The sequence below is a fragment of the Mus musculus genome, chromosome X, assembly GCF_000001635.26.
Source record: "Mus musculus strain C57BL/6J chromosome X, GRCm38.p6 C57BL/6J".
NCBI classification, from domain to species: domain Eukaryota; kingdom Metazoa; phylum Chordata; class Mammalia; order Rodentia; family Muridae; genus Mus; species Mus musculus.
Window position 1 is genome coordinate 23,882,332 of NC_000086.7, and position 25,277 is coordinate 23,907,608.

General features: G+C 39.5%; 1 protein-coding gene across 2 annotated transcripts; it reads left to right on the forward strand.

Moving 5' to 3' along the window:
• The first annotated feature begins 192 nt into the window (after positions 1–192).
• On the forward strand, positions 193–25,277 carry Gm4907 (predicted gene 4907). Of its 2 annotated transcripts, XM_011247474.2 has the most exons (3): positions 193–308; positions 10,393–10,455; positions 23,934–25,277. In XM_011247474.2, the coding sequence occupies exons 2-3, from the start codon at positions 10,453–10,455 to the stop codon at positions 25,164–25,166; spliced, it is 1,236 nt and encodes a 411-aa protein (XP_011245776.1). In that variant the 5' UTR covers positions 193–308; positions 10,393–10,452; the 3' UTR covers positions 25,167–25,277. The 2 variants fall into 2 exon arrangements, with proteins under 2 accessions (XP_011245776.1, NP_001030036.2); NM_001034864.3 differs by lacking the exon at positions 193–308 and having other exon boundaries at positions 10,432–10,455; positions 23,934–25,219.

Below are 25,277 nucleotides of genomic sequence, written 5' to 3' on the forward strand. Positions count from 1 at the left end.
CTCTTCAGAAGATGTTCCATCAGGGTATTAGACCCCTTGAAATCATTGGATTGTTCAGGTCTTTGGGGGGCATATCTAAGACTTTATGGAGTTATTAGGTAGAGGCAAAAATTGTTCTGATTCTACAAGGATAGGTCTAAAGCCCCATTGTGACTTCAGAAATTCTATTGCATGTTAATTCTAAAAGGGTTATATTTGAGACCTCCTTGACAGATTGAGGCAGTCTGAAGTACTTTCCTGACCAAGTCGAATATCTCAGGACCTCTTCAATCATTCAGGATGTATGTGATACCCTTGTCCTGGAAGTGGTAAGTCTGAGGTACATTTGGGCAATTAGTGAAAGTCTGAGACTTCCTTGTCCTCAAGGAAATGGTGTGCTAATGCTCCCTTCAACATTAGGGGATGCTGACACCTTTGATGTTACAGGGATACATCTGAAACCCTCTTGAGTTATTGATGAAAGTTGTGAGGCATTTGGTTTTAGACAGATAAGATTAAGACCAGTTGGGCTATTGGAGATCTGAGAATCCCTGGTTCAGAATGGACAGATTAGAAGCTCCCTTAGACCATACAGTAGTTTGGAAGATCTGTGCTTTGGAAAAGGTAGGTCTGAAACCTACTTGAGAATGACTGGAATGCATTTGGCTCCCTGGTTTAGACAGCTTATGCCTGAGAGAGGGCACCTTGATGCCTTAAAAGTGATTTGAGCTCCACTTCAGACATTGGGAAACGTGTGAGTGTTCCTTGCTTTGAAGGAATACATCTTTTTGTTGTAGTTGTTGAGGTGACATTGTCAGAAACACAATTTTAAGGACCATTAGCAGAGTGAGAATGCTTGAGGCATCCACAAACAGGAACTATTAAGGAAACCATTCTTCAGAGAGGCAGAAGGTCTCATACTGTGTTGAAGACAGCAGGGAATTCAGATTCTTGTGAGTAGCAGGGGAAGATTAAGGGTCAATTTGGGCAGTAGGGAAGGCCTAAACATTTCCTTATCCATTTATCTTGGGAACCTAGAATTTCATATCATTCATGCCAGGCAGCAGTGTAATCAATCCAATTTCCAACATGCTAGTAGGCAGTTCCCAGCTAGGTCTCCTGATACTAAGTTGCTTAATTTTGAAATAAAGGACATGGCTTCTTTGTTTCTCCTGACCAAGTTTAAGGTATATATGTTGGCTTTAGGGTTTCTCTGGATACTCTTAGGCTTTCCAAACTCAGGCACCAGGGTCCTGTTCTTTGGAGAGAAGTCACAAGGGCAAATGATCAGAATAAGAAGAACTCAGTGCACCGTAGATAAAGGGAGTTTATTTGTCACCCATTAGGTAAGACAGTTCACAAGAAGCACATGCTATTTTCCATGGAGAACAAATTATATAGCATGTTCTTTTATCTAGAAAATTGTGAGCTACTCCTAATTGGAAGGGTAATGTCTGCCGTGCTTTTAGTCAGAGGGCCCTATGTGCATCTGAGGCAGCTAGGAGTGGCAGTCATAGGTTTGATAGATGGTTAACAAGAAGAAAAAGTTTTCAAGTCCCTTTGCACATGGTAGGAAAATGTGAAGTGGCTTTTGGATAAATAGAACAGAAGATGCTCTGGTAAGAGAGAGTATGGACAAGTCTCCCCCTGAGATGGGCTGCTTTAGATGTTCCATTTTGCAAGCTGGGCAACCCTTGCACCTTATTGGACAAGAGAGGTAAGTTAGAGGCTTCTTAGGCCAGAACTTGAAGTTCTAACCCACTTGATCAGAGGAAAAATTTCTGGATCCTCTTTTTTCACAAGGAGCATCTCTCATTCCTAGTTTGTTTGATGGGATATTTAATTGGCCCTCTACTTCAGACTGAAACATTCTGAGGCTGCCTTAAACAAGGGGAGATATTTAATTTCCCATTGGTGAGACTAGGAGAGTCTGAGGTCATATTATTCAGACTGAGAATGTCTGATACCTCCTTTAGGGGAGAGGATAGAACTAAAGTTCCCATTTCACCATGGGATCCTTGGAGACTGCATGGGACTGAAAGTCAATGTTTGTGGCTCCTATGACTAAAAGGTTACAAATGGCGGACCCATCTTCATATTTGGAGGCTGTGACTCTCTCTTGGTAAGAGAGGAGTGAACTCAGGTACCCTAGTTGGGATATGGTATGTCTGTATTTTCCTTGGATATCAGGGAATGATGTCACACTCCCTTTTGGAATTGGTGCAGATATGAGCCCTTGCATGATAGGAAGCAACGCCCTGGGTCCCCCTTTGGCCCTAATGAAAGGTTTCTCTTCCTCTTGGACAGAAAGTGCCTGTTTTGATACCTCCTTAATAGAAACAGGGTAACTTACCTCCTCTTGGGAAGATAATGAAGGTTATGTACTCCCATGGGGACTGACTGATTGGCAGAATGATATCAGCTGGGACAGACTCAAATGGAGTTTTTCTGGGATAGACTCATGTTATGACACAGGAAACATGGTTAAGCCAGACCCATGAAGGACACATGAAAATGTAAAGTTTCAGGTATTGCCCATTGTGGCTTAGGCATAATGAGCAACTCTGCTTCTAATATAGAGAAAATAGAATATGAGGGATTAGCAATGTTCTTAAGCTGTGTGGTATCTTGCCTTGCTTGGTACCAAAAACATTTTTTTTTTGGTTTTCCTTCATAGTTTTCATGTATAGTGTTTGGAAAACTTTAATGGGAACCCTGACAATTCTGTTCTGTTAGAGAAGATTGCAGAATTGGCTATGCCTTTAAGAGAGTTTGCAGATAGAGGTAGTAGTGCCTGGAAAACAAAAAGTGCCAGCAGAAGGAGAAAAAAAATTTTCAGGGTTAGTGAATGAGACTGAGAATATACCACATGATGAAAGTGGAAAGCAAACTAGGCAGGAAGGTAAACTACTACCCTGATCTGCATCTAAGAGACTCAAAGAGCAAAAATGGCACAGGTACAACAGATCCATGTGCAGCCAAGTGCACTACCAGAGAATTTGCTTGTACAGGCATAGGTGCCTTCAGTCTTCCCAGTCTTTTTGCAATATATACTTGCTAACAATGGTGGAGAGCCTTGTAATGAATTGACCTGGTGACTGATAAAATGTTAGGTATAAAGTATTTTGAAAAGACTATTGTATTTTATTGTATGTATTGTATTGTATTACAATTTGTATTCTTCTTTTATTAAAGAAATGCTAAATAACTGGGTTACTTAGCATAGGGTGATCCCACAAGATTGTTGATCAGTTCTTCTAGAAGCTGATCAACAATTACAATAGGCATTCTGGTGGAGGTAAGAAGCCAACATAATTTAGCACAACTAGCACAACATAGTTTAGTAAGAAGAATCAGAGCCACAGCCTAGAAATTCTGATAGTGTTAGATTTTGACACTGATGTTGCTATCCTGACACTGACTGAAATGGATTGCTAGTATATCAATGAAGAGTTTGAAAGTGAATCAGGCTGCTGAGGCTGGCCTGTGAACTGAACTACTGAATTCCTGACAAGAAGATGGGATTTGCTCCAAATAATCATTTCTAAATAGGTCCACTTCCTTTGTATTCATTCTTTTCCACTACCTCTGATGGGTGGTAGGCTAGAAGGGAGGTTAAAGCATTTAAGAATCATCATTAACAACAGGGGTCACCTGCTTCTGTACATTGGTTGGGTGCAAATAACTCTATCTATTTCAGCTGCTTGTTGGGTCTTCTGGAATGCAGTCATGGTAGTTCCGTTTTTGTGAGTGCTCCAGAGCCTCAGTAATAGTGTCAGACCTTGGGAACTCCCCTTGATCTAGATCCCAACTTGGGCCTGTCACCGTACCTTCTCTTCCTCAGGCTCCTCTCCATTTCCATCCCTGCAGTTCTCTCAGACATAAACAACTATGGGTCAGAGGTGCAAGTGTGGGATGTAACCCCATCCCTCACCTGAAGTCCTGTCTTCCTGCTGGAGGTGGGCTCTACAGGTTCCCTCTCCCTACTGTCTGGCATTTCATCAAAGATCCCTCCCTATGAGTCCTGGGAGTCTCTCATCTCCCAGGTCTCCGGTGCATTGGGGGGGGGGGGTTGTCCCCAACCTCCTATTTCATAAGGTTGACTGTTTACATTCTTTCTGCCAGCCCTCAGGGCTTCAGTCCTTTTCCCTCACCCAATACCAGGTCAGGTTCTCCTCTACCCCTCCATTACCCCCCAGCCACCCTGTCCACACCTCTTTTGAATTAGGAAATGCTGAAAGAAGCTGAGGAGAAGGGTGATTTTGTAGAAGGACCAGCAGTCTTAATTAATCTAGAACCCTGAGATCTTTCAAACACTGGACCACCAGACAGTATATACCAGCTGATATGAGGCCCCTAACACACATACCGTGGATGACCTCCAGGTCTGTGATCATTCAGAGATTAAGCAGCTAACACTCAAGAGACTTGAGGCTCCAGGAAGTTTATAGGCCAGGTGGGATGGGGGTTGGGGGCATCCACATGAAAATGGGGTGGGGTTGGGGAGGAGGTGTGGGGTGTGGAGCAGAAGGTGGATGGGAGGGGCAGGGAATGGAATATGGAGTGTAAAAATGAATTACAAATAAAATTAAATAAAACAAACAAACAAAGCCAGGCAGTGGTGGCACACACTTTAATCCCAGAACTTGGGAGGCAGAGGCAAGTGAATTTCTGAGTTTGAGGCCAGCCTGGTCTACAGAGTGAGTTCCATGGCAGCCAGGACTACACAGAGAAACCCTGTCTCAAAACACCAAAAAAGAAAAAGAATCATCATTAACAGTAGAATTCAAAAATAATGAAGGTGCACAGGTGAGCATGAAGAAGTTTACAGAGAGAACCCCTGAGCGGTGGGCAGGGGTATGTTATAAAATTATTTGTGTACTTTCTCTAGCTCCTCCATTGGGGGCCCTGAGATCCATCCAATAGCTGACTGTGAGCATCCACTTCTGTGTTTGCTAGAGAAAGTACCCAGGGAGATAAAGGGATCTGCAACCCTATAGGTAGAACAACAATATGAACTAACCAGTATCCCCGAGAGCTCATGTCTCTAGCTGCATATGTATCAGAAGATGGCCTAGTCGGCCATCAGTGGAAAGAGAGGCCCATTGGTCTTGCAAACTTTATATACCTCAGTACACGGGAACACCAGGGCCAAGAAGTGGGAGAGGGTTGATAGGGGAGTGAGGGGGAGGATATGGGGGACTTTTGGGATAGCATTGGAAATGTAAATGAAGAAAATACCTAATTAAAATAAAAAAAATAAAATTATTTGTGTTACTGAGAAAAGTTTCATATCTCCTGGGAGGTGGGGTGTCAAGTACTTTAGTAAAGGCAGAAAAGCTCCCTCAACCTCATGAACAGATGGCAAAAGTTCTACTGTTTCTTGGGCAAATGGAAAACAAAACAGAATTCCTGGGGAAGAAGATAAACCTACTAAAGAACTTTGGGTAGGTGGTGAAGTTATCAAGACACCCTTACTTATATGTTGATGATACCTGGGACCCTAGGAGAGATGGTAAATGTTGTCCAGCAAGAAGAATGAAGGCAGAAGTATGATTTGGTGCTTTGGAAGACATGGATGTTGTCAGACCTTCTTGAGCTAATGGCAGAAGTCCTAGAGATATTTTTTTTTGAAGGCGTGGACCTTTCCTCAGACCCTTGGGCATATAGCAAAGGTTTTGCAGTACTTAAGTGAATTGGAAAGAGAAATATCACTCTTCACACTGAGAAAATGTACTGGAGATGTTGAGAGGGTCTGAAAAAAAGACTTGAAACTCTGGGGCAGATGTTGAACATACTAGAGCCTTTGGAGTAGACAGAGAGGTCTCTGAGATTCTTGGGGTGATGTGCATTGATTAGCATGCCCTTGGGGAAATTGTTTCACAGTCATTTGGTCAGATGTGGAACATTTCGAGGCCTTTGGAAAGATATAAAAGTTGTGGTAGTCACCTGAGGAGAAATTGTAGTTGTTGATGTTTCTTTGGCAGCAATTGATTATGTACACCTCCTTCTTGCAGAAGGGGGAAGGCTGAAATTGTCTTCCTCAGTTACAAAAGTTTCAAGTACACTTCGAGAGAAGGATCACCTCTTAACTTTTTTTTGAAGAAACTGGATGACAGAGGTTCACTTGGGTAGAGGGTGATGGAGACAATTGTGAAGCACCCTTTTCTGATATGATAGATACTAGGGCCTTTTGCTGAGATGGGGAAAGTTTTAATATGACTAGTGTACATGCAGAAGTCTTGACTAAGGCTTCAGAAGCAGAAGGTACTTGAGCTCCTTGTGTAGATGTACCCTCTCCTAGAGCATCATGGACATATGTGGGAGGACTTAAATACTCATGGGCATATAGGGAAGCTGCCAGATCTATGTGTGTACTTGTGGAAGTTCCAAGAAAACTTTCTTCACCTGGAGAAAGGGAAACAACTTTTTCATGGGGAGTCTGTTTTCATAGCCAACTGGATGGGCAAAACAGGTTCCAAGGACCATTGAGAAGATAAGTTAAAACACAGAGCCTTTTGGGTATTTGGAGGATGTTCTGAAGACACTTTTGACTTTTGGGTGGGCAGAAGGACTAATAGCCCTTTATGTATATGGGGAAGTGTTGATACCATATTGTGTGATTGTGGCAATTTGCTGACACTCTTGAGAAGATCCTATATCCTGTGAAATTTAAGAAGATCCTATGGATTTATGTGTGCAGATGAAATCAAGGAATCCCCTTCTTTAGATAGGGAGGATGTTACAGACTCTTGTGTATGCGTGTCACACCACATAGCCCCTTGTTCATATACAGTTGGTTCCAGAACTCTGTGTGCAGATGGAATATATCCTAGAACATCTTTGTAAATGTGGCACATCCAAGAGCCATTAATTTAATGGGATCTTCACTATAACATAAAGGACCACAGTTCCTTTATGAGATAGGGTAGTAGTCAGAGAGTCCTGGATAGGTTCAAGAGTAGAATGCCCTAAAGACCCCTGAGCAGGTAGTGATGGCTTTACTACTTCAGCACACTGGGCAAATGAGGAGTTCATATGGCTCATTTGGAGTGTCTTGGCATAATATTAGCTTTTTTTGTGCCTGGTGGCAACTCAGGAGGTCCCTTTTGTCTGGCATGGAATGTATGGAGTCCTCTTGGTCTGATGGGGACATTGTGAAGTTCCTTTGTTCATAAGGTGCATCTCTCAGTCTCCTTCTGTTACAATGGGGGTGTTCTGGGTCCCTTTTCATACTAGAGAATGTTTGAATCTCCTAAGTGAGAATACATTAAAAAATATGTCTTTGACCTTCTTCTGTAGTTGTGGACAATCCTAGTGCCCTCTGACAGATTGAAAAGGTCTTAGAATGCCTGAAAAAGATGGTGAAGTTGTTAGCTTATTTTGTGTATGTAGAGAAGGCACAAGAGTTCCTTGGATGAAATAAGGAGATTGTACTTCTTGGATATGTATGGAACTCTGAAGAATTCCTTTGAAAATGGAAAAGGTCCTTGAGCCCCTGCTGTAGATGTGGAAAGTTTTGTTTTCTCTTGGGCAGGTGTGAGCAGTGTGAGGCTAATTTTTGTAATCATGATTGAGTTTAGGCCCCTTTGGGCTATAATGGATGATCTGAGCCCATGTTTTAATGCTCGAGGACTCTCAAATCCATCCAGATTTATTGTGGGAAGGTCTAAAATCACCTTGATCAGCAGGGTCAGGACTTAAACTTTACAAGAAGTGGCATGCAAGGACCCCTTTGGAGGAGAGAAAGAACAACTTTGGCTGTCTGCCTGAAAGGCAGTAGTGCTCCAGCCCAATTTGGCAGCTGTCAAAGTTGTTAAAGTCTACTGGAGAGAGGTGGCAGGACTTAATCCATTTGGGGGAAATGAAAACCCACTGTGTCCCCCTTTTGAAATAAAAGGTTTGGAGTCCTCTTTGTCTGATGGGATCTGTTGTTAGTCCCATTAACCAGAGGGGTCATGTCCAATTCTCTTATTAGGAGAATTGGAAAGATTAGAGACCCCATGGGTAGAGGATGAACTTTTGAACCTTCTTCTGGAAGAGGAGACAATGTATGATTTTCTTTCAGCACAAGTGAGAGTTCCTTGGGATCCCTTAGCAAATGTGGAATATCCCATAGATCTTTGAAAACATTTCGTTAATCCCAGAATCTCTTGGGTGGATAGGGGCAGTTCCTGAGTGTTTTGGGAAGAAGTGTAAGGTTTCAGACCTCTTTGGCTAGACAAAATCAGTAAGAAACCTTAAATATGTGGGGAAATTACCTGTCCATGTTGGTCAGTGGGTCAGAATCATCAGAAGATGGCCCAGGCACAGTGTGATCTTCTTTGAGCTTTTCACTGGCATCTCCAGGACTGTGTTTTGAAGATATTGCAATTGCTCTGGTACACAGCTGGTTAAAATCTGTAGGTTCTCCAAACCCAGTAGACTTAGACTGGCTTCTTTTCACCTTCCCAGATATGGGCACAAAAGATGAGGCCACACTTTTTTTCTGGTGACAGGGTTTAAATCACATGGTCTGGTTTCTTTGGTCAATGGGTTACTTATGAACTTAGGAAACTTCAGAGGAAATGGACTGTCCATTCCTTGTTCTCTGTCAGTTCCCTCACAAGGTTTATTGTTCCTTATTCGCTGAAGACTTTATAAGAGCTTTGAGTTTCTTCAGATTGTCTGAAATATGAGCATTATGGTTTTTGAAGCTTCTGGTCTTCTGGTGGACTTTGAGCACCTAAACTTATGCCATGTTAGTCAAAGGAGTCCCAGAGGTACAAGTCCCCTCAGTTCTTTGCTGGTCAAGCGCTTCCTCCATGGGGGTAAGGTATCATAATCTGGTTGGGGGAAATTGAAGGGGTTCCAGGACATGGAGGCTGTGAACCCTGCAAGTACTTTCTCCATTGTAGCAGGGTGACATAATTTGGCAGGGGGGCTACTTAATGGGGTGCCAGGCTGTGGAGGTTGGGAAACCTGTGGTCAAATACGAGAGGGTAAAGTCCAATCTGATGCTCATTGGCCTCTTTCCATTATCGGGCCACTTAGTCAATAAAGCATATATGACAGTGTTTTAATCAGCTGAAGCAATAGCTTAAATCATGGCATTTGGAGGAAAATGGATGGAAGTAGAGATTATTATATTAGACAAAGTAACACAGATTTGGAAGAGGAAATTAACATGTTTTCTCTCAAATGTGGATTTGAGATTTATTTTTTATATATTTGCATCACTAATGTGATACTACCTTTAGGAAGGCCATACTTCCTAAGACTCCTCCAAACAGTCACCAACTGGGGACCAAGAATTCAAATGCCTGAGAACAGGGGAGACTTCTCATTCAAACCACCACTGGATAACTACTGAAAGAAGAAAGGAACTAGTAGGTGGAAATCATGAGATCTGGGATGTTAATACAGGAGATGAACAATATAGAAGAGAGGAGGCTGGAGAGATGTTTTAGCAGTTAAAGGAACTGGCTGCTCTTCTAGAGGACCTGTGTTCAATTTCCAGACCCACATGCTAGCTAAAAACTATGTGTAACTCCAGTCACAGTGGGATCTGACACCCTCTTCTGAATTTTGCAGGCACCAGCCATGTATGTGGTACACAGACATATATAAAGACCAAATAACTGTAGGCATATAAATACATAAATAACTAAGAAAAGGGGGTGAATGAAAATGGCATGATGAATCTTTTTTTGTATGCTTACTTTTAAGCCTAGTGAAATAAGTGTATTGGTCAGCATCTGCATATTTGTATAGATTCACTGCTTTTCCCATTATTGATTTCTGTTTTAGTTCTAGTATATTTTAGAAAATAGACTATATTTATTGTTGTGCATCTGTTAACACTTAATTTGCAAAATAAAATGTCATATTTTTTAGAGGGGATTAAATGAGTTACCAAGAAGAATATGTATGCCATATCTACTAATAAAATATTCTGTAGGGGTCTCTTAAGTCCATTCTATATATGCTCTAGTGTTGCTCTGATGTTTCTTTGTTAGTTTTAATTTGGATGATGTGGTGTTTTATTTGGATTATCAAAAGGACCTATAATCATGAAGAAAAGGAGACTGTGGACATGCCTTTGAGGGATTATCTAGATTAGGTTAGCCTCTGGGTGTGTCTGTCAGAGATTGTTTTCTTTCTTTCTTTCTTTCTTTCTTTCTTTCTTTCTTTCTTTCTTTCTTTCTTTCTTTCTTTCTTTCTCTCTCTCTCTCTCTCTCTCTCTCTCTCTCTCTCTCTCTCTCTCTCTCTCTCTCTCTCTCTCTCTCTTTTATTGGCTTAAATGAAGTAGGCAAACTCACCCTAAATGGGGAAGGCACATTTTATGGCCCAGGTTCCTGGACTGAATTAAAAAGGAAAAGAGGCCCTGAATAGTACAATTGATCTCCCTCTGCTTTCTGATTGAAAATGCAGAATTAGCAGCTGCCTAAAGATCCTGCTGTCATGACTCTCTGATGTGGACTGTGCTCTGGAATGGTGAGTCATTTTTAATGTTGCTTTTGCTAAGCTACTTTAGTAGAAAAATCAGAATAGCAAATGACACAGCTAATGATGATAAACTATCATTGCTAGTATTGAAATTGTTATTGAAATTACTGATTATTATTATACTATGACCTATGACTTTTTCTATTAGTGTTAATTATATGAATTTGGAAGTCTAAAGATTTGGTAGCTTTATGTCTGTAATAGTTATATGTTCTCGAGCCGGGCAGTGGTGGTACACGCCTTTATTCCCAGCACTCGGGAGGAAGAGACAGGTGGATTTCTGATTTCAAGGCCAGCCTGGTCTACAAAGTGAGTTCCAGGACAGCCAGGGTTACACAGAGAAACCCTGTCTCTGAATAAAATATGGTTATATGTTCTCAATAGATTACTAAAAATTTTTTATTAAAATTTAGCTATTATCTTTATCTGTTCTCACTAATTTTATATGAAGTCTGTGTTACCACAGATCACAATAGTTATATTGTCTTATTTTCCACATATACTCACTTGTTAGATTGTCTTCCATACATTTGCTTTTTGAAAATAAGTGGTTGTTCCTGTCAGTCATGTTTCTTTCAGACATGAGGAGAGTTTTTCCTATTTTCAGCCCTATGAGCTAGTCTTTATTTCTTTATTTGTGTGTAAAAGTCATTTATCTTTAAAGTAATCATTAGTAAATGTTCAAAAGTTCTTGTGATTTTGTTGATTCTTTTTTAGTTTAGTTTTTTTTTTAAATTATTGTTTGGTGTTTATTTTCTTTTACTGGTATTGTGGGCAGTTTTACTGTGTTGTACTTGATGGATTTCTTCTTGGTTCTCTGTTCACATAATCCTCCAATAAAACTTATTCTTCTTGTGCTTTCATGATTAAAGCTGTCATCCTTTAGGTGTTTGTCTTCAAATGTCCCTATTGCTTGATAAATAAAAAAATTATCTCTGCTGTATATGGTGATCATGGTTGATAATACACTCACTCTTAAAACATTAAAAATGGCATTCTGTGGTAGTACTGTGTCCAATTTTCTGAGGAACTGCCAGATTGATTTCCAGAGTGGTTGTACAAGCTTGCAATTCCACCAACAACGGAGGAGTGTTCCTCTTTCTCCACATCCTCACCATCATCTGCTGTCACCTGAATTTTTGATCTTAGCCATTCTGACTGGTGTGAGATGGAATCTCAGGGTTGTTTTGATTTGCATTTCCCTGATGATTAAGGATGTTGAAAGCATAGACCATTTAGAGACTGCCATATCCGGGGATCCATCCCATAATCAGCTTCCAAACACTGACACTATTGCTGCATACACTAGCAAGATTTTGCTGAAAGGACCCAGATATAGCTGTCTCTTGTGAGACTATGTCGGGGCCTAGCAAACTTAGAAGTGGATGCTCACAGTAAGCTATTGGATGGATCACAGGGCCCCCAATAGAAGAGCTAGAGAAAGTACCCAAGGAGGTGTGGGGATCTGCAACCCTATAGGAGGAACAACAATATGAACTAACTGGTCTCCCCCAGAGCTCGTGTCTCTAGCTGCATATGTATCAGAAGATGGACTAGTTGGCCATCAGTGGAAAGAGAGGCCCATTGGCCATGCAAACTTTATATGCCTCAGTACAGGGGAGTGCCAGGGCCAAGAAGTGGGAGTGGGTGGTTGGGGGAGTGGGTGGGGGAGTGTGTGGGGCACTTTTGGGATAGCATTGGAAATGTAAATGAAATAAATACCTAATTAAAAAAATGGCATTCTGTGCCTTTCTACTATGGTAGAATGCTGCAAGATGTTCCAATGTGTGATTTGGTGTTACTGTGATATTTCTGCATTTGCATGTCAATATTTTGCCTTGTTGCACTAAATCAATAAATATTCTTTTCTTGATTGTATTTTTGAAATCTTGAGTATGCTATGCAATGGAAAGTTTCTTCTCTTGTCATATATATTTGAATTTATAAATGTCTCTTCACATTTGTATTAAGCTGTCTGGACCTGGACAAAAATCATAGAACCTTTCCAAAACTGATGAGTTGACTGGACACAGACTACTTTGGTTACAGGTTTTGCTTGTAAAAAAATTTTTAGTGACCCCCCTATTATATTGTACCAATGTATACCTTGTTTATATGCATATCTAATATGATCCTTCTTTAGAAAAGGGAGTCAAGTATTTTGTCCTCTTTGAAAGAAGAGCTAGGTTTAAGGCCACATTCCTTAGAGAAATAAGAGATCAGGTGGGTTAGGGACAAATACCCAACTAGGCAACAATAAAGGTCATATGACAACCTGTACAGAGGGGAAATACATGGGAAGCACCACATTTGGACCCAACTCTTCAGCCCAGTCTAGAATAATCATTCCTCCCATGGTTCTGATTGACATCAGTCTGATCATTCTTCCTAACAGGTTAGTTGGTGGTCCCTAGTCCTTTGACCTCCTAAAACAGCTACACAAGTGTAGGCACAGGGAAGAGGACATTTCCTTTTCTTCTTGGCCACCTTGAAGTCTGTGGTGAAGAATTTGGGCTCATAGTTTTTTGTTTTTTTGTTTTTTGTTTTTTTTTTTGTTTTTTTTTTTTTTACTTTTCTGCCAGAAAACCCTAATCATAGTATACTATATTCTTTTAGGTTGCAAAAGTATATACCTGGACATCTAGGCCATATAGAAAAGATGTTAGGTAATTTGAGTTAGAAGAATAGATTTTAAGGTCCTAAGGATCAGTGGAGATAGGTCTGAAGAGCTCTTGAAAAAAGCATGGAAGTCACAGATTACTTCCTTTGTCTATAATTTCCTTCATTTGAATATCTTAGGTTAAGCCACTTTAAGAGAAAGGGGAATTGAGAATTGAACTTGGACAAAGTGGGAGACTGTAGAGACCTACTTTGGCATAGAATGAAAATTTCTGGGGCACTTGTAAATAAGGCTCGCCTAGTAGAAATTGACAAGGGATGAATTGTTTTTTAATAAAATGAATGCCCAATGCCAATTTCATTAAAGCAGGAGGTTTGAAGAGGGCCAAATTTAGGTTGACTAATTCTAAGTTTGGCATATGAAGAACACCATGTTAGGTCTAGTGAGAATGGTCTGATACTCATCATCAAAATGTGACATCATCAGACTTTTTTCTTTTTCGAAAATGGCAACATGGGATTGAGATGTAAAGGTGAATCTAGAACTGTCTTTTGCAAACATGAAGGGTGGACTGTTTATTTTGGGATGGGAAGTATCTCACACCATTTTAGGTGGAAGGCATATTGTCTCATATATTCTTTAATGGAGTACTGTGAACATTGGCCTCTCAGGTTATAGTTCTATACAGCTTAGTATATCCATATTATAAGTAGGATCATCAGTACACCAGGCAACAACTGACTTATTTGGTCATGGCTTGGGTAGCTATATCAAGCCAGATTACTTCTTCATTTTTGTGTTTAGCTACCCAGATATCTGTGTTAATGAAACCACACTATTTATGGCAAACTGGTTGAAGTGTATACCTGATTTCCTGGCTAAGGTTGTAATATTGGACCTCGAGAACTCTAACCAGATTGGACATCCTTAGTGAAATGGAAATCTTTCAAGGGCACATTCATCCATAGTGACTGTCTGAGTTCTTCCACTTGGGTTATAGGGGATAGAACTGAAGCCCTTTTAAGCAGCAGTGGAAAGTCTCTTGTGCCAGCACCACAGGGGTAGTGTCAGACAAAGAAGAAACAGGAACCAGCAAAAGTTCTTGAAAAAATATAAATTCTGCTACATATGAAGCTAGAGACATGAGCTCAGGGGGTACTGGTTAGTTCATAATTCTGTTCCTCCTTTAGGATTACAGACCCCTTCAGCTCCTTGGGTACTTTCTCTAGCTCCTCCATTGGGGGCCCAGTGTTCCATCCAATAGATGACTGTGAGCATCCACTTCTGTATTTGCCAGGCACTGGTATAACCTCACAAGAGACAACTATATCAGGGTCATGTCAGCAATATCTTGCTGGCATATGCAATACTGTCTGTGGTTGGTGGTTGATTATGGTATGGATTCCTGGATGGGGCAGTCTCTGCATGGTCCTTCCTTGCATCTCATCTCTAAATGTTGTCTCTGTAACTCCTTCCATGGGTATTTTGTTCCCCATTCTAAGGAGGAACAAACCCTCGACACTTTGGTCTTACTTCTTCATGAGTTTCATGTATTTTGCAAATAGTATCGTGGGTATTCTGTTATTGGGCTAATATCCACTTATCAGTGAGTGCATATCATGAGAGTTCTTTTGTGATTGGGTTACCTCACTCAGGTTGCTACCCTCCAGATCCATACATTTGCCTAAGTATTTCATAAAATCATTGTTTTTAAATAGCTGTGTAGTACTCCATTGTGTAAATGTACCACATTTTCTGTATCCATTCCTCTGTTGAGGGATATCTGGGTTCTTTCCAGCTTCTGGCTATTATAAATAAGGCTGCTATGAACATAGTGGAGCATGTGTTTTTATTACCAGTAGGAACATCTTCTGGATTTATGCCCAGGAGACATATTTCTAGATCCTCTGGTAGTATTATGTCCAATTTGATGAGGAACCGCCAGATTGATTTCCAGAGTGGTTGTACAAGCTTGCAATTCCAACAAAAATGGAGGAGTGTTCCTCTTTCTCCACATCCTCGCCAGCATCTGCTGTCACCTGAATTTTTGATCTTAGCCATTCTGACTGGTGTGAGGTGGAATCTCAGGATTGTTTTGATTTGCATTTCCCTGATGATTAAGGATGTTGAACATTTTTTCAGGTGCTTCTCTGCCATTCAGTATTGCTCAGGAGAGAATTCTTTGTTTAGCTCTGAGCCCCATTTTTTAATGGGGTTATTTGAATTTCTGGAGTCCAGCTTCTTGAGATCTTTCTATATATTGGATATTAGTTCCCTATCAAATTTAGCATTGGTATAAATCCTTTCCCAATTTGTTGGTGACCTTTTTGTCTTATTGACAGTTTCTTTTGTTTTACAGAAACTTTTCCATTTCATGAGGTCCCATTTATTGATTCTCAATTAAACAGCACAAAAACATCATTGCTGTTAGGTTAAGGAATTTTTCCACTGTGCATACATCTTCGAGGCTTTTCCTCACTTTCTTCTCTATAAGTTTTAGTGTGTCTGGTTTTATGTGGAGTTCCTTGATCCACTTAGACTTGAGCTTACTACAATGAGATAAGACTGGAACATTTCACCTTCTTCTACATGATAACAACTAGTTAAGCCAGCACCATTTGTTGGAAATGCTGTCTTTTTTCCATTGCATGGTTTTAGCTCATTTGTGAAATATCAAGTGACCATAGGTGTGTGGGGTTATTTCTGGGACTTCAGTTCTATTGCATTGATCTACCTGTCTGTCACTGTACCAGTACCATGCAGTTTTTATCACAGTTGCTCTGTAGTACAACTTGAGGTCATGAATGGTGATTCCACCAGAGGTTCTTTTATTGTTGAGAATAGTTTTGCTATCCTGGGGTTTTTGTTATTTCAGATGAGTTTGCAAATTGCCATCTAATTCAGTGAAGAACTGAGTTGGAATTTTGATGGGGATTTCATTGAATCTGTAGATTGCTTTCAGCAAGATAGCCATTTTTACAATATTAATCCTGCCAATCCATGAGCATGGGAGATCTTTCCATCCTCTGAGATCTTTGATTTCTTTTTTTCAGAGACTAGAAGTTCTTATCATACAGATCTTTCACTTCCTTAGTTAGGGTCACCCCAAGGTATTTGATATTGTTTGTGACTATTTCAAAGGCTGTTAATTCCCTAATTTCTTTCTCAGCCTGTTTATCCTTTGTGTAGAGAAAGGCCACAGATTTGTTTGAGTTAATTTTATATCCAGCTACTGCACTGAAGCTGTTTTTCAGGTTTAGGAGATCTCTGAGGGAATTTATAGGGTCACTTATATATATTATCATATCTTCTGCAAATAGTGATATTTTGACTTCTTCCTTTCCAATTTGTATCGCCTTGAGCTGCTTTTGTTGTCAAAATGCTTTGGCTAGGACTTCAAGTACTAGATTGAATAGTTAGGGAGAAAAGTGTGCAGCCTTGTCTAGTCCCTGATTTTATTGGGAGTGCTTCAAGTTTCTCTCCATTTAGTTTGATGTTAGCTACTGGTTTGCTATAGCTGGCTTTCATTATGTTTAGGTATGGGCCTTGAATTCCTGATCTTTCCAAGCCCTTTATCATGAAGGGATGTTGGATTTTGTCAAATGCTTTCTCAGCATCTAACGAGATGATCATGTGGTTTTTGTCTTTGAGTTTGTTTCTATAGTGGATTACATTGATGGATTTCCCTATATTGAACCATCCCTGCATCTCTGGTATGAAGCCTACTTGATCATGAAGGATGATCATTTTGATGTGTCCTTGGATTCAGTTTGCAAAGATTTTTATTGAGTATTTTTTCATTGATGTTAATAAGGGAAATTGGTCTGAATTCTCTTTCTTTGTTGGGTCTTTATGTGGTTTATGTATCAGTGTAATTGTGGCTTCATAGAAGGAATTGGGTAGAGTCACTTCTGTTTTGATTTTGTGGAATAGTTTAAGGAGAATTGGAATTAGGTCTTCTTTGAAGGTCTGACAGGACTCTGCACTAAACCCATCTGGTCCTTGGCTTTTTTGGGTTGGGAGACTATTAATGAATGCTTCTATTTCTTTGGGGGATATGCAACTGGTTAGGTCATTAATCTGGTCCTGATTTAACTTTGGTACCTGGTATCTGTCTAGAAAATTGTAAATTTCGTCCAGGTTTTCCAGTTTTGTTGAGTATAGCCTTTTGTAGTAGGATCTGATCATATTTTGGATTTCATCAGATTCTGTTGTTATGTTTCCATCTTCATTTCTGATTTTGTTAATTAGGATACTGTCCCTGTGCCCTCTAGTTATTCTGGCTAAGGGTTTATCTATCTTGTTGATTTTCTCAAAGAACCAGTCCCTGGTTTGGTTGATTCTTTGAATAGTTCTTTTTGTTTCCACTTGGTTGATTTCAACCCTGATTTTGATTATTTCCTGCCATCTACTCCTCTTGGGTGAATTTGCTTCCCTTTGTTCTACAGCTTTTAGGTGTGCTGTCAAGCTGCTAGTATATGCTCTCTGTAGTTTCTTTTTGTCAGCACTCAGAGCTATGAGTTTTCCTCTTAGGACTGCCTTCTTTGTGTCCCATAATTTTAGGTATGTTGTGGCTTCCTTTTCATTAAACTCTTAAAAAGTCTTTAATCTCTTTATTTCTTCTTTGACCAAGGTATCATTGAGTAGAGTGTTATTCAGCTTCCATGTGAATGTTGGCTTTCTAGTATTTATGTTGTTATTGAAGTTCATCCTTAGTCCCTGGTGATCTGATAGGATACATGGGATAATTTCAATATTTTGTATCTGTTGAGGACTGTTTTATGACCAATTATATGGTCAATTTTAGAGAAGGTACCATGATGTGCTGAGAAGAAGGTATATCCTCTTGTTTTAGGATAAAATGTTCTGTAGATATCTCTTAAATCCATTTTTCATAATTTCTGTTAGTTTCAATGTGTCTCTGTTTAATTTCTGTTTCCAGGATCTGTCCAATGATGAGAGTGGGTTGTTGAAATCTCCCACTACTATTGTGTTAGGTGCAATGTGTGCTTTGAGCTTTACTAAATTTTTTTTTAACGAATGCCGCTGCCCTTGCATTTGGAGCATAGATATTCAGAATTGAAAGTTCATCTTTGAAGATTTTCCTTTGATGATTATGAAGTGCCCCTCCTTGTCTTTTTGATACCTTTGGGTTAGAAGTTGATTTTACTCAATATTAGAATGGCTATTCCAGCTTGTTTCTTGGATCATTTTCTTAGAGAATTGTTTTCCAGCCTTTCACTCTGAGATAGTGTCTGTCCTTGTCCCTGAGGTGGGTTTCCTGTATGCAGCAAAATTCTGGGTCCTGTTTAAGTAGCCAGTCTGTCTATGTCTTTTTATTGGGGAATTGAGTCTATTGGTATTAAGAGATATTAAGGAAAAGTCATTATTGCTTCCTGTTATTTTTGTTGGGGTTCTGTTCTTGCGCTCTCTTCTTTTAGGTTTTTTGAAGGTATATGGAGTCCTGTAGGCTTCTTGTATGTTCATGGGCATCTCTTTCTTTAGGTTAGGGAAGTTTTCTTCTATAATTTTGTTGAAAATATTTACTGGCTCTTTAAGTTGAAAATCGTCATTCTCATCAACTCCTATTATCTGTAGGTTTGGTCTTCCCATTGTGCCCTGGACTTCCTGGATGTTTTGAGTTAGGATCTTTTTGGATTTTGCATTTCATTTGATTGTGTGTCCATGTTTTCTATGGAATCTTCTGCTCCTGAGATTCTTTTTTCCATCTCTTGTATTCTGTTGCTGATGCTTACATCTATGATTCCTGATATCTTTCCTAGGATTTTTATCTCTGGAGTTGTCTCCCTTTGGGTTTTCTTTACTTTTTCTACTTCCATGTTTAGATCCCGGATTGTTTTGTTCAATTCCATTACCTGTTTGGTTGTGTTTTCCTGTAATTCTTTAAGGGATTTTTGTGTTTCTTCTTTAAGGACTTCTACCTGTTTAGCAGTGTTTTCCTGTAATTCTTTAAGGACTTTTACCTGTTTAGCAGTGTTCTCCTGTATTTCTTTAAGTCAGTTATTAATGCCCTTCTTAAAATCCTCTATGACCATCATATGATATGATTTTAAATCTGAATCTTGCTTTTCATGTGTGGTGTGGTATCCAGGACTGCTGTGGTGGGCATACTGGGTTCTGATGATGCCCACTGGTCTTGGTTTCTATTAGTAAGATTCTTATATTTGCCTTTCGCCATTTGGTCATCTTTGGTGTTAGATGTTCTAGCTGTCTCTGGCTGGAGCTTGTTCCTCCTGTGATTCTGTTAGCCTCTGTCAGCACTCCTGGGCGTCCAATTCACACCTGAGTCCCAGTAGTCAGAGCACTCTCTTCAGGCATGCTCTCCTCTTGCAGGGAAAGTGCACAGAACTCTGGAGCTCTGATCCATCTCCTGAGTCCTGTGGTCAGAGCCGTCCCTGTAGGCTGACTCTCATCTGGCAAGGAAGGTGCCCATGAGTCTGGGTCTCAGCAATGCCTCCTGGCTGAGGATGAAAGTCACAAGGGACCCTGTCCAAGAAGCCCTGTTGCTTCTGCTGCCTACATGCTCTCCAATGATCTCAAGAGCCTGGGTGTGCGAGGGGCCTGCGGCATGGAGAGTCCTCTGGGGACCTTGGCACCCTCTGCTGGGTTCATCCCGAAGATTGAAATCAGGCATGTTTATGACCATGAATTTCTTTTATTCAGCATTGTTTTAGCCATTATCAAAATTTGTTTTTCAATATTAATTAGAGTATTGTTCTTTCAAGCTCTGTAAAGAATGTACAGGAATTTTGATCAGAATTGTGCTGAATCTATAAATTGCTTTGGTAGGATGCCCATTTTTACTATGTTAATTTTACCAATCCGTGAACATGGGTGATCTATTCCTCTTCTAATATCCTCTTCATTTTCTTTCTTTAAAGACTTAAATATTTTGTTGTACTCAGCTTTTATATGCTTTTATATGCTTTGTTAGAATTACCCCAAGATATTTTATATGGTTTATGGTTATTGTAAAGGGTGTTGTTTCCATGATGTATTTCTCAGTCCATTTGTTGTTTGTATATATGAGGATTGCTAATTTTGTTTTTAGAGTTGCTTGTTTCCCCAACACATAAGCAAAGATGTTTATCAGGTAGAGATTTGGGGGTTGCTAATGTATACTATTAGATTCTTTGTGGTCACTCATGTATATAATCATTCTATCTGTGATTAGTGATTATATTTTGACTTCTTCACCTCCTATTTGTATCCTTTTGATCTCCTTCAGTTTTCTTATTGCTCCAGATTAAACTTCAAGTACTTTATTGAATTGGCATGGAGAGAGTAGGCAACTTTGTCTTGCTCCATGATTTTAGTGGGATTGCTTTGAGTTTCTCTCCATTTAATTTGATATTGGCTATAGGCTTGTGGTTTGTAGCCTTTATTGTTTTTTAGCCATGTTCTTTGTATTCCTACTCTTCCTGAGACTTTTTATTATGATGACACGTTGCATTTTGTCAAGGGCTTCCTCAGTGTCTAATGAGATAATCCTGTGGGTTTTTTCCTTTGTTTATTTATATGGTGAAACCAACTGACTGATTTTTATATGTTTAACCAGAACTGCATCTCTGGGATAAAGCCAACTTGCACATGGTGGATGACCTATACATGTTCCTGTATACAGTTTGCAAATATTTAATTGAGCATTTTTCTATGTTTGAAATAGAAAGTTATCCATAATTCTCTTTCATTGTTGACTCTTTGTGTGGTCATGATATCAGGCTGATTGTGGCATCATAAAAAGAATTGGATGATGTTCCTTCTGTTCTTAAATTGTGGAATAATTTGAGAAGTACTAGAATTAACTCTTCATTGAAAGTCTGGAATAATTCTGCAATAAACAATCTGACCCTGGATTAGTTGTTGTTGTTGTTGTTGTTGTTCAAATTACTTAGGGGTTATAGGTCAATATAAATTGCTTAGCTCATCTTGATTTAACTTTTGTAAGTAGTATCTACCAAGAAATCATCCATTTTTTGTAATATTTCCAATTTTGTGGAGTACAGATCTCTAAAGTATGACCTAGATTGTGTGCATTTCTTCAGTGTCTGTTGTTCTGTTGTTCTTTTTGTTACTGGTTTTGTTTATTTGTATGTTTTCTCTATGTCCTTTAGTTTGGATAGGAGTTTGTCTACCTTACTGATTTTCTGAAAGAACCAGCTGTCCATTTCATTGGTTCTTTTATTTTTCCTGTTTTTTCTAGCTTATTTATTTCAACCTTCATTTTCATTATTTCTTGCCATCTACTACTCTTGTGTGTACTTTGTTTTGTTTTAGAAATTTCAGGTGTGCTGTTAAATTGCTAGCAGGATATTTACCTTTTTTTTTAAATATTGACATTAATTTCCAAGAACAGTCCTCTTAACAGTGTTTCATTGTGTTCCATAAGTTTGGGTATGTTCTGTATTCACTATCATTGAATTCTAGAAAGTACCTAATTATTTTATGTCTGCCTTGACCAAGCAGTCATTCAGTAGAGAGTTTTTCAGTTTCCATGAGTTTTTCAATTCTTGTTGTTGTTGTTGTTGAAATCTAATGTTAATCTATAATGGTCTTATAGGATACTGGGAATTCTTTCAATTTTCTTGTATGTGTTGTGATGCTTTGTGACTATGTGGTCAACTTAGAGGAAAGTTTCATGAGGTGCTGAGGATGTATATTATTTTGTGTTTGGCTGAAATGTTCTGTAGATAGGTGTTAGGTCCATTTGGTTTATATATCTGCTAGCTCCAGGATTTCTGCTTAGTTCTTGGCTGGATGACCTGTCCATTGATAATAGAGGAGTATTGAAATTTTCCACTATAAATATGTGAGGGTCAATGTGTGATTTAAGTTTTAATAATTCTTCTATTACAAAAGTAATTATCCTTGCATTTGGGTCATAGATATGTATACTTAAAGTGTTATCTTGGTATATTTTTCCTTTATGAATATGAGGAATCCTTACCTGTATCTTATGATTAATTTTGGTTGAAGTCAATTTTCATAGATAATATGATGGCTATAACAGTTTGCATTTTAGATCCACTTGCTTGGAAAATGTTTTACAACCCCTTACTCTGAGGTAATATCTATCTTTGATGTTGAGATATGCTTTTTGTATGCTGTAGAAGGATGGATCCAGTTTTCACATCTACTTTGTTAGCCTGCATCTGTTTTTCCTTACCTTATATATTACATTCTGCAGTTTAACTTAGCTGGCAAGGAGCTAACATCTAGGCCTCCCTCTTCCATCTCATCCTACATATCCCTGAATGCATCCTGAGTATCATTATCTAACAGCATCCCTATTAGTCCTCACCAAGAGTTCTCAAGCACAAATAGTTGGGCAGAAACCGAGCCTATAAGGCACGGATGTCCAAACATAAGAATCCTCTCTTTTGTGGAAAAGAAGACTGCCTAACTGGTGTAGTCTGTGATTAGTGCAAAGAAAAAGGGAAGGGGTCTGGTAAGGATTCTGGTTCCTATATATTTCAGTAAATACTGAACATGGAGTAAACTGGAAAGAGAAATTGCTTGAGCTTCATCACTGGTACATGAGAACACAAGTATTTAGTGTTCGCAAGAATCCAAATATCCCCACATTTGGCCTGTCTTCTGTAGGTGAGCATATTGTTGAAAGTTTATGGGTACAGCTTCCTTGTCATACCTAGGAGTACTAGGCATGACATTTAGCAGTAGGCATCTGGTTCTCTGGCTCTTACACTGCCTCCCCTACAGTTTTCCTTGGGACTACTGGAGGTATAGCATTGGGTTTTGGTCTGCCATAGTCAGTTGTCTTCTGAATTTTGACCAGTTGTGGATTCTAACAATAGTTTCCATCTACTGCCAAGAGATGCTTCTTTGATGAGGAGCTTCTTGATGCTTGTTATCTATGGTCATAAGATTATGTATTTAGACTGCAGTCTACTGGTTTAGGAAAGTGGCAGTAGTAGGTTCTCTTTTAACTCTTACTGTAGATAACTGTTTGGTCTTCAGTACCAAAACATCTATTCATGGATGGGACTTAAGTCCCAGTAAACAGATGTTGGTTACCCATCAAATAAAAGAGTACTATTTCACCATCATGGATATCTTGCCAGGGAAGTCACTGTAAAATCTAGATTTATGGCTGGACAAGCCTGCAAATTGCTTTTCTCCCTTGTCAGATTTCATAATAGCTTTGAGTACCATAAAAGCTAGACCTCACATATGTGGCTTCCAGGTAATGACATTTGTGGAATTGAATATGAAGACTATGTATTGACATTTTGATCCTGAGCAAATTCTAAAACTTTAGGGTTTCAATGAAATCACTTATAAAGAAGAGATGGAAATAATGCCTGCTTCCTAAATGTTGTGTGAGGTTTTCTAAGATTTAAATATTAAGTATGATAGAATACTGTTCCTGGTATTTAATAAATTTGTCATTGTTGTGTATACTTCCATAATAAAAAATAATCCTTTAATCATAATTCCTAAACTATTCCATACATTTGTTTGCTTTTCAATCTCTGCCTTCTGTGTTCTTCCTGTCCTTGTATTCAAGGCACATAAAGGTCAAAGACATGAATTTATGACTTTTGTGACTTGCAGTATCTGTAGTCTTCTATAAAGTTGTATTTTGCTTCTTTTCCTTTCATGATAAAAAGCAATGGGAATATAAAGTGTGCTATATATGTACTTGCAGCTTCCATTTATATACTTTGCTGAACAATGGAGCTCATAAAAAATTTGTTTGAGAGTTACATCAACAAAAGCATTAAGTGGAAATAAAGTATGACACTTTATAATTTTTTTAAAAAAATTATAGTAATAAATTTCCTTTTGTTCCCTTCTGTAACAGATGGGCTTAGGTCATGAGCAAGGAATTGGAGCCCCCTGTCGAAAATGCAAAGAGAACTGTGAAGGGTTTGAACTACATTTCTGGAGAAAAACATGTCGTAACTGCAAATGTGGGCAAGAAGAGCATGGCGTACTCCTGAGCACTGAGAGGGACAGGAAAGTTGGAAGACTCTTTGAAGACGCGAAGTACATCAACCTGATCGCCAAGCTGAAATCAGAGGCAATTCCAACACACAAACCCAATGTAATGGTATTGAGAAATCCAGTGCCTGCAAAGAAGAATGATGCCATTAACACTGTTACATATGATTGGATTCCCTCTGTCCAGAACAAGGCACTGGCTAGGCAGTACATGCAGATGCTGCCTAAGGAGAAGCAGCCAGTGACAGGTTCAGAGGGGGCACAGTACCGGAAGAAGCAGCTGGCGAAGCAGCTCCCTGCACATGACCAGGACCCTTCTAAGTGCCATGGGTTGTCTTACAATGAGATAAAGAAGATGAAGCAGTTTGTGGAGAAATACAAGAGTGAGGCTCTGGGAGTAGGTAATGTGAAACGTCCCTCTGATATGAATGCTCAAGGTGACAAGGTGCACAACCCAGCTGGAATTAGAAACAGCACAGCAGTAGTGGGCTCCAAGGACAAGTCTAAGGAGTCTAAGAAGACCCAATATACCTGTTACTGCTGCAAACACCCCATGAAAGAAGGAGACCCAGCTATCTATGCTGAAAGGGCTGGCTACAGTAAACTCTGGCACCCGGCTTGTTTTATCTGCAGCATCTGTGGTGAAATCCTGGTAGACATGATTTACTTCTGGAAGAACGGGAAGCTATACTGTGGCAGACATTACTGTGACAGTGAGAAGCCCCGCTGTTCTGGCTGTGACGAGCTAATATTCAGCAATGAATATACCCAAGCAGAAAACAAAAATTGGCATCTGAAACACTTCTGCTGCATTGACTGCCACAATATCCTGGCAGGAAAAATATATGTGATGCTCAAATCCAAGCCTGTGTGCAAGCCCTGCTACATGAAGAACCATGCTGTGGTGTGTCAAGGATGCCACAATGCCATCGACCCAGAAGAGCAGAGAGTAATCTACAAAATATTCAGCTGGCATGCATCCACAGCATGCTTCCTATGCTCCTGCTGCAGCAAGTGTCTTATCGGAGAAAAGTTCATACCTGTGGAAGGGATGGTGTTCTGTTCCACGCAGTGTAAGAATATGATGTACTAAGAGGAGTATACCAAGCAGTATGGAGCCATAGCTGTCCACAGCAGCCTGCATTTCATGATAAATTTCAATTTGAAAGAAATAAAAGGAAAAATAAACCTACATAGCAAACCA